The 15,080-nt window shown below is 42.8% G+C and overlaps 1 protein-coding gene across 4 annotated transcripts in view; it reads left to right on the top strand.

Annotated features, from left to right (window-relative positions):
• The window catches only part of SEC24B (SEC24 homolog B, COPII component), a 100,563-nt gene that overhangs the window by 65,178 nt on the left and 20,305 nt on the right, over positions 1-15,080 (top strand). For all 4 annotated transcript variants that reach the window (XM_090036717.1, XM_090036720.1, XM_090036718.1 and 1 more), the window contains 7 exons: positions 630-742; positions 4,820-4,938; positions 6,392-6,447; positions 6,822-7,028; positions 7,631-7,754; positions 9,422-9,580; positions 14,289-14,462. In XM_090036717.1, the coding sequence (XP_089892843.1) occupies positions 630-742; positions 4,820-4,938; positions 6,392-6,447; positions 6,822-7,028; positions 7,631-7,754; positions 9,422-9,580; positions 14,289-14,462 (952 nt within the window). The remainder of the gene's footprint in view (positions 1-629; positions 743-4,819; positions 4,939-6,391; positions 6,448-6,821; positions 7,029-7,630; positions 7,755-9,421; positions 9,581-14,288; positions 14,463-15,080) is intronic.

Here is a 15,080-nt window from a genome sequence, read left to right as displayed (position 1 = left end):
AACTTCTCACTCTAGGACACTCAGCAGCTAGCAATCCTGTTGTATAAAACTTTATATTTAGTATACTAGGAGTGAAACGCATTCTCCCAGAAGCGGAAGAACCAGTTTATCTTGTACAAGCTACTCGGTTTCCAACAGATGGTTGCATTTAAATTCTCCACTGCTGACTTGGACTCTTGGCTGAAAAATTAAACTTATAGGTAGGGGCAAGTTGATAATCGAATATAGGCATTTATAATGTAAATATGATAACCATGGGACACCGATGATGTTTTAATTCAGGATAGTAAAAAATGAAAAAAAGTCATTTTAAATGATAAATGTTATTCCTCACATCAAAAGCTCTCCTTAGACACAGTCAATTAAAGCAAAGACTAAAATTTTAATTTTGTTTTCTAAATAATTATGTGCTTAACATAAATGAGATTTGTTTTTAATCTGGCTTTGTTAAAGTCCTTGAGTGATTGTGCTAATTTCACTGTTACCCTTTTTTGCATAAAAAGTTAATTTTAATACAAGCTATTTCCTTTCTTTTCTTCTCATCTTTCACTCTCTTAAATTATAGTGGATAACAGTCCTTTTTATTCTTTAAAATAAGAATTTTAAGTTTTGTTTTCTGTACTTCACAGCTTCGTCCTCCTCAGCCTGCGGTGTATTTGTTTGTTTTAGATGTGTCTCATAATGCAGTAGAAGCTGGATATTTGACAGTTGTCTGCCAGTCGCTCCTGGAAAACCTAGACAAGTAAGAATATAAAAATAAATCTTTTTTGTAGTAGCTAAATTACATGTGTGAGATCAGTCCACAGTGGTGCCTCTGCTATGCTCTTCTCTGTCCATGCAATATGTACTTGCATATGGTGTGTACATAATCTGCTCATATAAGGCACGTTTGCTGCCAAAGGTGATAGTTTCATTTTGAAATATGAATCTAGAAGAAGTGTATAGGAATGTGATTCATAGCTGTTTGCATCATGGCAAAGAATATCCCTGAATGTATCTTATTAGAAGTAATGTACAAACCGGCTTCTGTTTTTGTTTTGTTAGATAACCCCAAATTATATCCTGAATGATCAAATAGCAGCAGATAAAGAGGGGTCCTCATATTAGTTATTCTGAAAAACTTTTAAAAATGTTTGTTTTTCTAAAAGTGTATTGATCACTCCTCCTGGAATACATAACGCTGCAGCTGCTAGGACTTCTTGAGGTGCACCAATACATCAGTCCCACATTGCATTGGCACCAATATAAGGAAAATTGACAGTATCAGCAATTGGCTTTTTTTGGCTGATGTGACCAGTAATGTTGCTGACAAATGCCTCGTGCATGCACAGAGCTGCAGTGCAGCATGCAGGCAGCAAGGAGTGCAGCCCAGCAGTGTGGAGAGTAGCCAGGGCCTGCTGGTAAGTTTGTTGTGAGAGAAGGGGGGGGTGTTGGGGGATGGGGGGAGGCAGATCGAGGCCCCAGTGGTAAAGGAGGAAGTGGGGCTGGGGCTGCCCAGGCAAGGCTGGACACAAGACGAAGCCACAAGTAGCTCACCTGGGGGGGGCTCCCACTGCTGAATACACCAGCAGGCAGGGACTGCATCCAAGCAGACCTGGATAGGTTGGAGAAATGGGCAGATCTGAACAGGATGCGGTTCAACAAGGACAAATGCAGAGTGCTGCACCTGGGGAGAGGGAACCAACATTATGGTTGTAGGTTAGGGGCTGACCCTCTCAGCAGCACAGAGGTGGAGAGGGATCTTGGAGTCATGATTGACTCCAGGATGAAAATGAGTTGCCAGTGCAACGAAGCAATAGGCAGAACCAACCGCACCCTGTCATGCATCAACAGGGGCATCACTAACAGGTCCAGAGAGGTCTTGCTCCCCCTCTCTGTGGCACTGGTCAGGCCGCAGGTGGAGTACTGTGTCCAGTTCTGGGCGCTGCACTTCAAGAAGGACGTGGAGAACCTGGAGAGGGTCCAGAGGAGGGCCACTCGTATGGTTGGGGTCCTCCATGGCCAGCCCTATGAGGAGAGGCTGAGGGACCTGAATCTCTTCAGTCTCTGCAAGAGGGACTGAGGGAGGATCTTGTGGCTGCCTATAACCTTATCAGGGGCCAGCAGCAGGGACTTGGGGGAAGGTCTGTTCACCAGGGCCCCCCTTGGAGTCACTAGGAACAGTGGCCACAAGCTGAGGGAGGATAGGTTTAGGTTAGATATTAGGAAGAACTACTTCATGGTAAGGGTGGCCAGAGCCTGGAATAGGCTTCCCAGAGAGGTGGTGCTCTCACCTTCCCTGGAGATCTTCAAGAAGAGACTGGATGGGCACCTGGCTGGAGTCTTATGACCCCTCCCACCCCCCGTGCTCCTTCCTGCCCATGGCAGGGGGTCAGACTCTGTCTGGGTCCCTTCCAACTCATTGATTTTATGATTCTATGCTGCACACACCCCAGGAGAGCATGGGGGGCATGTACCCCAGATCTGTGCATGGGCAAGGGTGGGCTGCTACTTTGGGCTGGGGCCAGGGTGGTACTGAGCTCTTCCTGGCGATTGGTGCTGGGCTGGGGCTGCACTTGGGGCAGGCAGTGGCGGCCCTGGGAGGTGGGGCTATGGGAGGGCTACAGCAAATTTTTGGGGTGTCTGCATCCCTCCACCCCACCCCCACAGTAGACCACCTCCCAGCATCGCCACTGCCCACCCTAAGTACAGTCTGGCCCAGCCCCCAAGCAGGAAGTGCTCTATGCTGCCTTGGCCCACTTGCGCCCTGTATGCAGGTCTGGGGGCACATGCTCCTTGTGCCCTCCTGGGGTGCACGCAGCAGCAGGAGCCGCCACCCCCTCTCTGTGCCCCCTGGACAAGCTGCTTGCTGCTCCATCCTGTGCCCCGTCCCGACTGCAGTGCCTGCCCCAGCCCCACTCCTTCCCTCACTGCGGGATCCTCAGTCTGTCCCCCCCCACAACCCACGCCCCTTCCTTCCCCCCTCTCCCCTTCCTCCACAACAGACTTACCAGCCTAATGGCACTCCATGATGCCCAGCTGTGTATCGGAATCGGATTGGTATTGGCTGATAAGGCTTACTAAAAATCAGCAATCGGTATCAGCCCAAAAAATCTATCGGTGCATCCCTCGTTTCTAATTAGCAACTGGAGCTGGCTAATCTGACTGGCATTTACCATATTGAATTTTTCATTTGGTGATGCAAATTTCTGGAGGTATCTTTTGATGTCTTGTGCATCATATTCATCTCTTACTGCTTTATTGGCACTGTCACAGTAAAAAAAATGCTCATTTTATACATTACCAAAGATTGCTTCCAAAAGTAGTAATTTTTCTAATTACCATGTTTTCTCACATACCACATGCCCCAAATAAGAAATGCGTCTTGTTTTTTAGGAAGGCAAAAAAGAATTCCCCCCCCTCCCTCCCCAGTTATGCATGCATGCAGCAGGGACAGAGCCTAATCTTCAGCTCACTCACCCGCCTTTTCCTTTCAGGCAAAAGCTACACTTCTAACTCTTTCATAGCTGAAATATGAGCTGCTCTTGACTGCTCAGCCAAAGGTTGGCTCTGTAGCTGATGCTGCTGAAGACTGGACTCCATGGGCAGACCTAGGAGAGAGATCAGGAGTAGCTAAATTACAAATTCTTCAGCGCAGTTGCTGAAGGAAAGAATTGCTTGATTTATCCATCAACATGATTGTAAAATAATAGTTTTTTTAACACCTGTTGAGTGAAGAACAATTAGCAGGGATTGGGTAGATTTCAATTGACTCTTTTGGTGCTGCCTGAATAGAAATGCCACTGCTGCTATTCTGGGCAGAAAATCAAGCTTCCTCACTCAAGACAAGCATCCCAGTTTTGGAGAGGAAAAGTGCATGCAGTAGGTGAATATATTAGGAATTGGAAGTAAAACTTATTGTCTTGACCATCAGATACCACCAATAAGTAGAAGAAAATATTTTGCTTACTTTTAAAAATCATTAGAAGTAGATACTTGTTTTAATCTTTGTCCGTAGATGTCTTGCTATGGAAACGAATGTTGTGGATGTTTTTATTCTTGGGCAGTTCCCTAGTGTTTTGATGCTTTCTGAATGCATTGTTAAAGTGGGGTTTGCCTATCTTTTGGTTATTTTAACTCTGTGTCATTCTTTAGTGAGAACTTTTTCCATTCAAAATTGGGGATTTTTAGTACTTTGTGTTAATTTTATAAAGTGTTCTGTGTTGCAGAATTTTTTGCAATTTTTATTGGTGTTGTTTTAGACGCACAGAAAATATATAGAATAGAGTAATACATAGATTACATTTTACAGGTATCTTCGGCTCTCCTGCTTTATTTTAAATAAATTACCACTACACTGCGCCTCTCAGAGAGGATGCAAAACTATAGTTTGCATATTCTGTTTGGGGAGAGGGTTGTGCACTGCTTGCATCATAACAGCATTTTTCTGAAACTGATCCAGTCAAGTTAAAAGGAAGAAAAATACGAGAATCGAAAAAAATGAAATGAGGAGAAAAAAGAAATATTTAGGTGTTTTGTAAACCAACGCAGTTCCTATATGATTTTGTATGAACTGTTTTTCAGATATACAAAAGTGAATGACGGCATGCTACAAAGGAGGCATGAATATTTTTTTTCAGATTTTTGAGCAGGGTGGAATAGGATCACATTTTAACATCTAAGTCAACTTACTTGACATTTTACAAGGTGGAATAGAATCTGGACCCTAATCATCTGCAGCCTGCTTTTTGTTAATTTCAGTAAGAGCTATATCAGCGCTTAAAATGTTGGTCTTTATTTTTATTTTTGTTTTTTTTGCTTTGTTTTTTTTAATCTTAAGGCTGCCTGGAGATTCAAGAACAAGAATAGGGTTCATAACATTTGACAGTACTGTTCAGTTCTACAACTTGCAGGAAGGATTATCACAGCCTCAGATGTTGATTGTTTCAGATATTGATGGTGAGTAAGAGAAGTGGTTACAAAATATTTTAGAATCTACTTCTGCTGTTTCTAAGGAAAGATTAAAATCTACTTAAATTTTCTGTTGTATAGTAGGATGGTGTGAAACTTGGATGCGTTTCATTGTGAAGTTGTTTCAAGCTTGAAACAGCAGAATCGAAACGAAAGGCTTCAAAACAGCTTTGAAACGAAACGAGCACTCAAAACATTTAAAAACTAAGGAGAGGGAGGGGGCAGAGGATGGGAAGGACAGCTCTGATATTGACATCTAGCTCCTGGTTCAATTTCCCAGCTCTCTGATAGCTTTCCCTAGCTCTTTCCCAGGGGGCGCAGGCCCCTGATCTGCGTGTGGGTTTCAGCAGGTTGCCACTGCAGGCTGGGGCCAGTGGCACTCACTTGAGGCAGCCTGTGTTGAGCGCTGTGAGGACTGTGGTACTGCTGCTGGCCCTAGCCTGCAGTGACAGCCTACTGAAACCTGGCACGCAGATCCGTGGGTCTGTGTTCCCCGGGCAGAGCTGGGGGAAGTGATCAGAGAGCTGGAGAATCAAACTGGGAGCTGGGGGAATGTTCAGGTCCCTCAGCTCTCTGATTGTTTCCCCTAGCTCTTCCTGAGGGGATGCAGGCCCCCGGATGATGTGGGATGACAGCAGGCTGCTGTGGCCAGCTGATGATGGCAGGAGCTCTGGGCTATTTTCCCAGCTGGCTGCAGCAACCTGTTCAAACCCCACGTGCAGATTTTGGGGCCCGCACCCCTCAGGAGGGCTGAGGGGATGTGCCAGACTCCTCTTGGGGGGGCATGGGCCTCTGCATGTGGAATGACAGCAGGCTGCCGCTGCTGGCAAGTGATACAGGTTTTGCTTTGAATAGTTTGAGGTGTGGTTTCACGGAAACCCTTGCACATATCTCCTTGAAATTATGCCCTTAGAAGGGGTTAGCATCCCTGCAATTTTAATCTGAACCAGGCAAGAAATGACAAAGTTATAAGCATTTTTGTGGTTCCCCATTATAGCCTATGGGCGAAATGTCAAAACTCATTGAAATAGCGTCAAAACAGTGAAACATTTTCGATTAAATGAAATGGAACAGTGCTTCAAAACAGCGAAACGAAACGCTGTCCCTTCAAAATGGCAAAACAGAAGTCAAAACAAAACAGTGCTGTTTTGCACAGCTCTAAAAAATATGCATAGCAAAATGAGGGTGATCCATACATAGTTTTTACTTAATGTACAATCTGATCATTTAAAAAATAGTTGGATCTGAAAAAATGAAATTATGATCATAATGACACTGGCACTGATAAAAACCATTTGTTTATATAAAGTAGATTTTGTGTGTGTGCGTGCGCGCGCACACAAAAATAAATTTGAGTTATACAATTTTTTTTTATACCACAGATCTAATATTTTTGTGGTATTTGTGTGTTTTTCATTTAATAAAATTTTTTTTCCCATAGATGTTTTCTTACCTACACCTGACAGTTTACTTGTAAATCTACATGAAAGCAAAGAGGTAAGATTGATCAAAAAGTACTATTAAGTTCCTTTTAATTCTAAAAAATAAAAATATGTTTCTTTTTAATTTTTTTATTATGTACCTTGTTATATAAATTCCATTGATTTCAGTATTTAAGTTCAGTATCTTTAAGTTTTGCCTGAAAGTCATTAACATATTTTAGAGTGGAAAAACTGTTTATTTCTTTATTCTGTTTGTTTGAGATATCATTGGGTTTTTTAAAAATGTCATTTTTTGTGCAGTGTGTTTAAGATGAGATGAAATATACATGTATGTATGTATGACATGACTGTTGCCAGTACAGCTGAAACTGGATCCTTTTTTTTTTTTTTTTTTTTTTTATCAGTAATACCTTTCCATCTGTTTTGCAGTTGATAAAAGATTTACTGAATGCACTGCCAAATATGTTCACCAATACAAGAGAAACGCACAGTGCTTTGGGTCCTGCACTTCAGGCTGCATTTAAACTGATGTCTCCAACAGGTGGCCGCATATCTGTGTTTCAAACACAGCTGCCATCCTTGGGTGCAGGGCTTTTGCATTCCAGAGAAGATCCCAATCAGAGATCAAGCACGAAGGTATTATTAACTTTATATTGATGCTTCATTCATTTATTTAAAAAAATGTAACTATTTATTCTTTATGTAATGTACCTCTCTTTAAGGCAAATGAGCAGTTTTCTTCAGAGCCAAACTGATGTTTGGCTAATGCTGCAAGAGTAAACCTAACTAATTCAGTTTTGATCGGGCCTGGAACCTGGAACTGAATGAACAACTGAGTCTGATCAGTAGAATAATTCTGGAACTTCAGTTCTTAATATTTTGTCCATTTGTTTTAAAAAATCCCAGGAGTAGTATATAATTCAAACTGTTTCTGACTGGAATGCTTATAAACTTCATAAATATTATTAATAAGCAATTAATATTTATCATATTAAATATTAAACAGGATTATAGTTGGCTATAAGCTTAACCTAATGTGGTTTAGATTTGAGAAAATAAATGCAAACAACAAGAAAGGTGTAAAGTGTTAAAAAAAAAAAAAAAAAAAAAGCAATGCTTTATATTATGCTTCTTTCTCTTTACAATACTATGCTATTTAATAGCACTTTTTCTGTCCAGCACAACATGTTCCCAGTTCTTAACCTTGCTGTGTTCTTATTCTTTGTTGTCTACCAAAGGGTGTGCAGCATCTTGGCCCAGCAACAGATTTTTATAAAAAGTTGGCATTGGATTGTTCAGGACAGCAAACGGCTGTGGATTTGTTTCTGTTGAGTTCACAATATGCTGACCTGTCTTCTTTAGGTAGGGGAAGCCAACTTCCATACAAATGTACTTTCATGTTTGTCACAGTTTTCACTTTAATGCCTAATAAAGGCTCCCTAGCAAATTTTGTCTTTTAAGTTGTATAAATAAGTTGTTGTCACTTCTCTGAAGAATGATGGAACTGATTTGGAAATCAGTAATAGGAAAGAACAGGAAAGCCAAGCAGGTCATATCAGAGGGTCTGTTTATGCCAAGTCTCATTCATGCTCAAGGAATAAAATAACCAGAAGGCAAAGAATGAAGAGAAGTTTGTTAATGCTCAATGTGGAACACAGGACAAATATTCTCATCCAGAGTTTTCTAAATCTAAGCTAAGCTAAGGCCTGTCTCTGTACACCAGCCATTGATACACTGTGTAATATGGCATGAAACATTAGAATTGTGTTGTGGTGGTAACAAATAGTGGTTCTTACCCAGGCGGCTGTGGAGATTGTGGAAGGGCCATAGCAAAGAATTCCTGGCACAAAGCTGCTCTACAGGTGCCAGCTCTGAAAAGCATCAGAGCCTCACAAGTACAGACAGGCCAGTTAGCTCTGCCGAGAGGTAAAGTTAGCTCAGATACAGCGCTGTGTGAATACAGCTGTGTTGCTTCTCCTCCAAAGCTGGTATGATTTGCTTTTCAAAAACCTTGTGAACTATCTGGTTACCTAAGGTTTAAGGACAAAATCTAAATTAGTTCTTTAGGTACTGCAACATCTTGACATTCAGGAGCCTGGCAGTAGGAGACTGATCCAGAGAAAGTGGATTAGGTACTAAAGTCCTGACAAAGTCAGTAGAAAGATGGATTCACTTTCAATTCAGAGACCCTGGAAGTTGCTAGAGGCAGACCAAAGGAAACACCAAGCATACGAGGTGTGTCTGAACTCTCACTGCTCTGCAGAGCTTAGGCATTTGGCACAGGGGTGAGCGTTGGATACCTCAATTCACTTGAGATCCAGAGTGCTCAGTCCCTCTTCAAAGAATAGATACTAAAATGACCAGTTGTAGTGGGAATGGTGTATACCTTTTGGCTAATAGCTTAGTAATTGGAGTGTATGCTGAGAACGTGCTGGGTCTCGGGTTCTCCTCAACCTAAGGATTTAAAACTACATCCCTCATCTTCCAGGAGAGTATCTTTAACCACAGGCTGTAAAAAAAAGTCTAGCTGAAAGCTCCCACTGCCCCTCCTTCTGAAGAAGCTTGTTCATTGTGCAGTCAAAAATGTACATATTATGGGGTCAGGAGGAGGTAAAAAACAGAAGCAATGGCCACGAACTCCTGGAAGACTGCTTCAGGCTCAACTGTAAGAAAAACTTCTTCACAGTCAGGGTGTGCAGACCGGAAAACTCCCCCTCCAAAGGTGGTGCAATCACCTACTCTGGAAATCTTCAAGAGGAGACTGGACGGTCACCTCACTGGGGTCACCTGACCCCAGGTGTCTTTTCCTGCCTAGTGCAGGGGGACTGGACCTGATGATCTTGCAAGCCCCTTACAATCTATGCATCTATGAAAAAGGAAGAAACTAGTGATTCTGGCACTCGGCTAAGAATGGGATAGTCCTTGCCAGTCACTGCTCTGTGATGTGTTTATATGTTTTATGTTATGTTTAAGTTATTTCTACATGTATAAATATTAACCACCTTTCTCTGTCTCTTTCTCTCCCAAAGCTTGCATGTCAAAATATTCTGCTGGATGCATCTATTATTATCCATCTTTTCATCGTAGCTACAATCCTGCTCAAGCAGAAAAATTGCAAAAAGACCTTAAAAGGTACCTTACAAGGAAGATTGGATTTGAAGCAGTCATGAGAATAAGGTGTACAAAAGGTATGGCATAACAATTAAAAAGTAGAAAATGTTGTTTGTGTATTAGTTTAGACATTGTATGTAGTCATTAAGTGAGATTAAAATGCACCATGCTTCTTAAAAGACATTCATTTAGAACACTGTTGTAAGCTGCGTGGGTTGCTTTTGTTTTTTGCTTACATGAGTAAGCATTTGAACTAAGGTTCTTTTTTAAAACTTTGGGGTTAAAGTAGGTAGTTTTTTGTGAATCTCATTTTTTCTTGTCCAGAATCAGCTGGAATAGTGACTCATAGTTAGGAACTTCTTTCCACTTAGAGGAAAAGATGTGTTGCTGCTAATGCAACTTCTGTTGTTCACAGGATAATCGTCTGGAAGGAATTAAAAATAACTAATATAATTTTCTGTGCAACGTACTCAAATGGTAAATATCACGAATAAAGTCTTTCCATTGGGAGATCCTAAATTTTAGACCTTGAAGTTTTCCAGATAAGAGCTGTTATAACTTGTGGGGTGGGAATCTTGTTGTAAGAAGAGGACTCTCTTATTTTCTGTCCTGGGGACAATAGAAGAGGTTTCCATCAGCAGCAGAGAACAGTTCCTTCCTAATCCTTAAGGGAGAAGGCCAATGGCATTTCATCCCAGACCTGAAAGAGGTCAGCTGCAAAATGAAGTGGAAGATCATGGCAAGCTACAATAATTCCCTTCCTGGAATCAGAATGGTTTCATATTTCTCAGCCTTCAAGGTGTTTGTCAGCATTTTCTCTCAGGTCTTCCCACAGAAAGTTCTAGGGTTTATGGTAGGTCAAAAGCACTACCGGTTCAAGTTCTGTTTTTTTGGCTTGTTGATAGCTCTAAGAATATTCACTAAAGGTGTGCATGGTTTTAGCTGTATGCCTGAGAAAAACAACCTGTTTATGTGTTCTTCCCTAGCTGGCTGGCTAATAGAGAGTAGATCTTGATTACAGATTTCCAAAAATGTTCAAGAGGTGCTCACTCTATCCAGAAATTAAACCTTGTACGAGTGCAGTACCTTTGAGCCATTTTGACAGGCCTAGTATTTTCCTTAGAACATATTCCAGAAACCATTTTGTCCATGGTGGTGAGAACTTGCCATTCCCTGCTAGGATTACATGCTATTATATGAGGACCTGATACCACATGCTGTGTACCAAGTACATGCACTGTGTACCAAATACCTCCACAACTGGTCAATATACATTCCAGACAAGCATTCCCTTGACATATTCTCCTGCTAGCAGTATCCTCTATGAAATAGAAGGAAATCAGAAAGCATTTTCAAAGGGGTCGTCAAAGCCTGGAGATCCATCCTGCAGCATATTTCCAACGGACTAGTAGTAATTAACGTGATTGCACAGTACCACAGGCATGCTTTGCATCAGCAAGTAGAGGAAAACACTCCCATTTTGTTGGCAAGCTGTCTAGCTGTGAAACTGGTGTACCAGACATCAGATAAACTTGTCTGCTTTCTGTCTGCCTAGCATCCAGAACAACTTGGTGTGTATACCCACTATAGGAAAATTTATCTAAATCAGGGGTGCTTAACCCCAGGCCCTCAAGCCAGATCTGGTTTCTGTTGCTATGTCATTTAGCCCATGGAGCTCCCCATGGGCTATGACCCTGTACCCTGGATTGGGTATGCATGGTAGTGTGGAGCCTGACTCTTTTTTTTTTTTGTGCACGGGGTGGTCCAGGGCCCTATCCGAGTACACGGAGCCAGGCATAGTTGGTGCAGGGCCCCATAGCCCAATCCTGGCGCACAGGGCCCAATTCCACACATGGGGCCAGGCAGAGGCAGTTCAGGGCCTGATGCAGCCTGCAGACTGGTCCTGTGCCTCTCATCTGGTCCATAAAGCCAAAAGGTTGAGTGCCACTGATCTTAAACCATTTGTAGAATTGGAATTCTGTATTTCAGAACTTCTTCTCAGACTAGTCCAATCTCAGAATGTTTGCTACTTAAAACAACAGGTATTACGACTTGGAAGCCTGAGGCCAGTATCTCTGATTCTTTCTGATATCTGGGGCTGGAAGAGGGCTTCCTATATCTCTATACAGGTGTGAAGTCGAGCAAAAATAAGCCAGTCTGAGTTTGACAGTCCCAACCAAAGGTCGACCAATTCTGGTTCCTGCATTTTCTGTGTTTGTCATTTCTTATTCCCAAGAATTTTGCTAGTGGTGTCAGGCTTGTTATTATAGGGTAAAGGGAGAATATTCTGCTTAGACTTGAGCACCCTTCATCTTGCAGTCAGATGCTGAATGCTTCTTGAATTGTAGAGGAGCCCCTGCTCTTCGGTGGTTTGACCTATCTAGATGCACCTATCTAGATTTTCTGACTCATGCACTACAAGGTCCCTCAAACTGCATGAGACATCCATATCTGTAATCTTGCACTGTCTTGTAGGTATGAATCGAAAGATCTTGACTGTCCCTGAATTGTCAGCTGGGAGTGTGGGAAGGGGCATGGGCGGGGTGGAGCACCGCCACCCACCACCCCATGCTGACGCCTCCCAGGATCAGGGCCAGAGCAGGGTGAAAGCAGCAACGCCCCTCTGTGGGTCCCATAGGCACCACCCAGCTGATCAGATGGTGGGTGGGGGGCAGAGATGTTGCATGTGGTGGCAGCCACTGCTACCATCCACCACCTCCCGCCTCCACTCGGCATTCAGCCACACACACGCCTCCTTGCAGCCATGTGCCACACCCCTGGCCACCAGGCATACACTTATTAGAAAAGATAGAGAGCACGTGAGGTATTAGATAAGTGCCAGTCCTCCTCCATTCCCCCCCCCCAAGCACTCGATCTATACAGATGTTGGGCAAGCTGGGTCAAATAAACACAATGCTGGGCATGTGCTGAGCTCCATGCTGGAGCGCACCAAGTTTAAAGCACCATTTTTGGTTTTGGTTTTTTTATGTCTGCAAGCAGCCACTGTGATCTTATGAGAGCTTTTAATTCTTAAAGATCTTATGGGATTACTGATCCAATGGCATCATTCTCCTTACTGCCTCTATCAAAGAAGGTGTCTTTATTGATTGCTATTGCCTCAGTCTTTCCTTAGTAGATGTCTATAAAGCAACTATGTGGCTCTCAATTCACGCTAATCACTGTGAAATCTCCAAAACCCCAAAATGCAATGCTGCATTGGAGAAAATAATGATTCAGTCATTAGTCTCTTAAAACTCTTGAGTTCCTACCTCCATGTGAACAAATTTATATTTTAGAGTCGGGTACAGTACAGGTCATCACCGGGGGAGAAGTTGCTTACCTTACAGCAAATGAGCTCTTTAAGAGGTGTTCCTTATATACTCATTCTGCAGTCTGCCCTTCAGCTTCCCCCTTGGAGTTTACTAATTTGTTCAGTGATTGAAAGAAAACTGTGATACGAGTAGCACAGATTATCCTTTGTCATTTATGCATAATATGAGGAGAGGCAAGGTGCAGATACTGTTGAGCTCAAGTTCCCTGAGGTTGGAGTGTGTATGTAGACAGCGTATTTTGATCTGACCAGCTTATAAATTGTGGTCTGACACACATCTTCTATACCTTTCCATACAGCATAACTCATTAAGGCATGTGATACAATTAGAAGTGTGTTTTGCAGGATATGGAGACATACCTGCAGTGTTTTTAACTTTACTAGCTTGTCCACATAATTGCAGCCAAGGTGCCTATTATTGTGTACCATATTTCACAGTGTACAAGTTGAGTTTTGAAGCCCAATTTTTAACATTTTAAATTCATCCTCAATTTATACGTCATATCACAGTCCCCTGCGAGTGACACGAGGCTCAAGCACCAAGCCCAGCCCTATGAGCAGTGCTGGACTTGGTACTCGGCTGGTACAGCCGGGCTCAGTGCTCAGTAGTGCCTCTTGCAGCAGGTGGGGCTGGGCTTAGTGCTTGGCTGGCATGACCCAGGCAGCACAGCCTGCAGGGGGTTGGGGCATGCCAGCTGAGCACCGAGCCTGGTAAAGTTCACAGGGGATGGGGATGGGGATGGGTTTGGCATGCAGCAGTCAAGCACCCATCCCCTGTGAGTTCTGTTGCCTGGGCCACACCAGGCGAGCACTGAGCCTGTCCTCTGCAAGCAGCGCTGCTGAGCACCAAGACCAGCCACACCAGCCAAGCTTGGTACCGCTCGCAGGGAATGGGGCTGGGTTCAGCACTCGGCAGTGCCGCTCACAGCAGACAGGGCCAGACTTGGAACTCAGCTGGCACAACCAATCCCATCCCCTGCAAGCAGCGCTGGGCTTGATGCTTGGCTGATGCAGCCCAGGCAGCAGCCACTCACGGGGGACGGGGCCATGCCAGCCAAGCCGGATCCTGTCCCCTGTGAGTGGCACTGCAGCACATGTTCACCCCCCCAGGTGTCCAGCCCACAGTGAAGGCGCACAGGGGCCCCTGCTGCTTGTGGCCATGTCCACTGGGGCCCTAGGGTCCTGGATTCAGCAGCAGTCCATGCCCCCAGATTCCAAATTGGTAGAATAGCCCAGTGAACTGTTCGTGTGACACCTTTGCCATACAGGATTGTTCCAAAATCTCTTGCGGTTAATATTATGGTTATGCAAGCATTGAAATTCCATTGATATTTAGAAAAAAAACTATTGTACTGTTATACTGTTGAAATTGGACACTTTGATTGACAGAGAATAATTGGTATTGAGTTTTCATGCTGTTGTTCCTATCTTTAAATTATTTAATCTGTTTACAGGGCTTTCAATACATACTTTCCATGGAAACTTTTTTGTGCGATCTACTGACTTGTTGTCGCTTGCCAATGTCAATCCTGATGCTGGATTTGCAGTACAGATGTCCATAGAGGAAAGCCTAACAGACACATCTCTGGTTTGTTTTCAGACAGCCCTTTTGTATACTTCCAGCAAAGGTAATTGCATAAATCCACTACCCTTAGTTATATATCTTGAATGACTCCTGATTCATTTTGAAGCAGTAATTATTATGTACTTAATGCAGTAACCTCTTGGAGAATGTCTATCCCGCTATGTCTTAATTTATGGCAGGAAAGAGGAATATTTACTTCAAGACAAAGTTTATTTTGTGTTGAAGTAGTTGCGTTGCTAGTTAATGAATCTTGCAGAAGCCAGTGGGTAATACTGTTGACAGAATACAAATCTCCTCTTTGCTCTTGTAAGTTGCTTGCACAGCTGTCTCATTACCAGGACAACCTAATTAATGCTCATGATTTTAGTTATACCAAGTGTGAATTGCTGCAATGCATCTCAGATGAAAAATTCTATGAGCTAGTAAGCATAACAAAGACTCATGACATTACTTAATTTTATACATAATCACTATTTCCATTACGGTCAATGGCTGTATTTATGGTTATCTGTATTTATGGTTATCTGCAGATATATAAGACATCAGGGCCTACAAAATTTATTTTTAAATTTAAAAAAAAATCCAAATTGCACCTAAGTCAGTTTAATCTTTTTATCTAAAGAAGCAAAAATTCTGTTAAAATACTTATTTTTTGGGACCT

This window comes from Crocodylus siamensis, chromosome 2 (genome assembly GCF_052110815.1).
Source record: "Crocodylus siamensis isolate JL-2025a chromosome 2, ASM5211081v1, whole genome shotgun sequence".
NCBI lineage: Eukaryota > Metazoa > Chordata > Crocodylia > Crocodylidae > Crocodylus > Crocodylus siamensis.
This window is presented reverse-complemented; position numbering and strand designations above follow the sequence as displayed.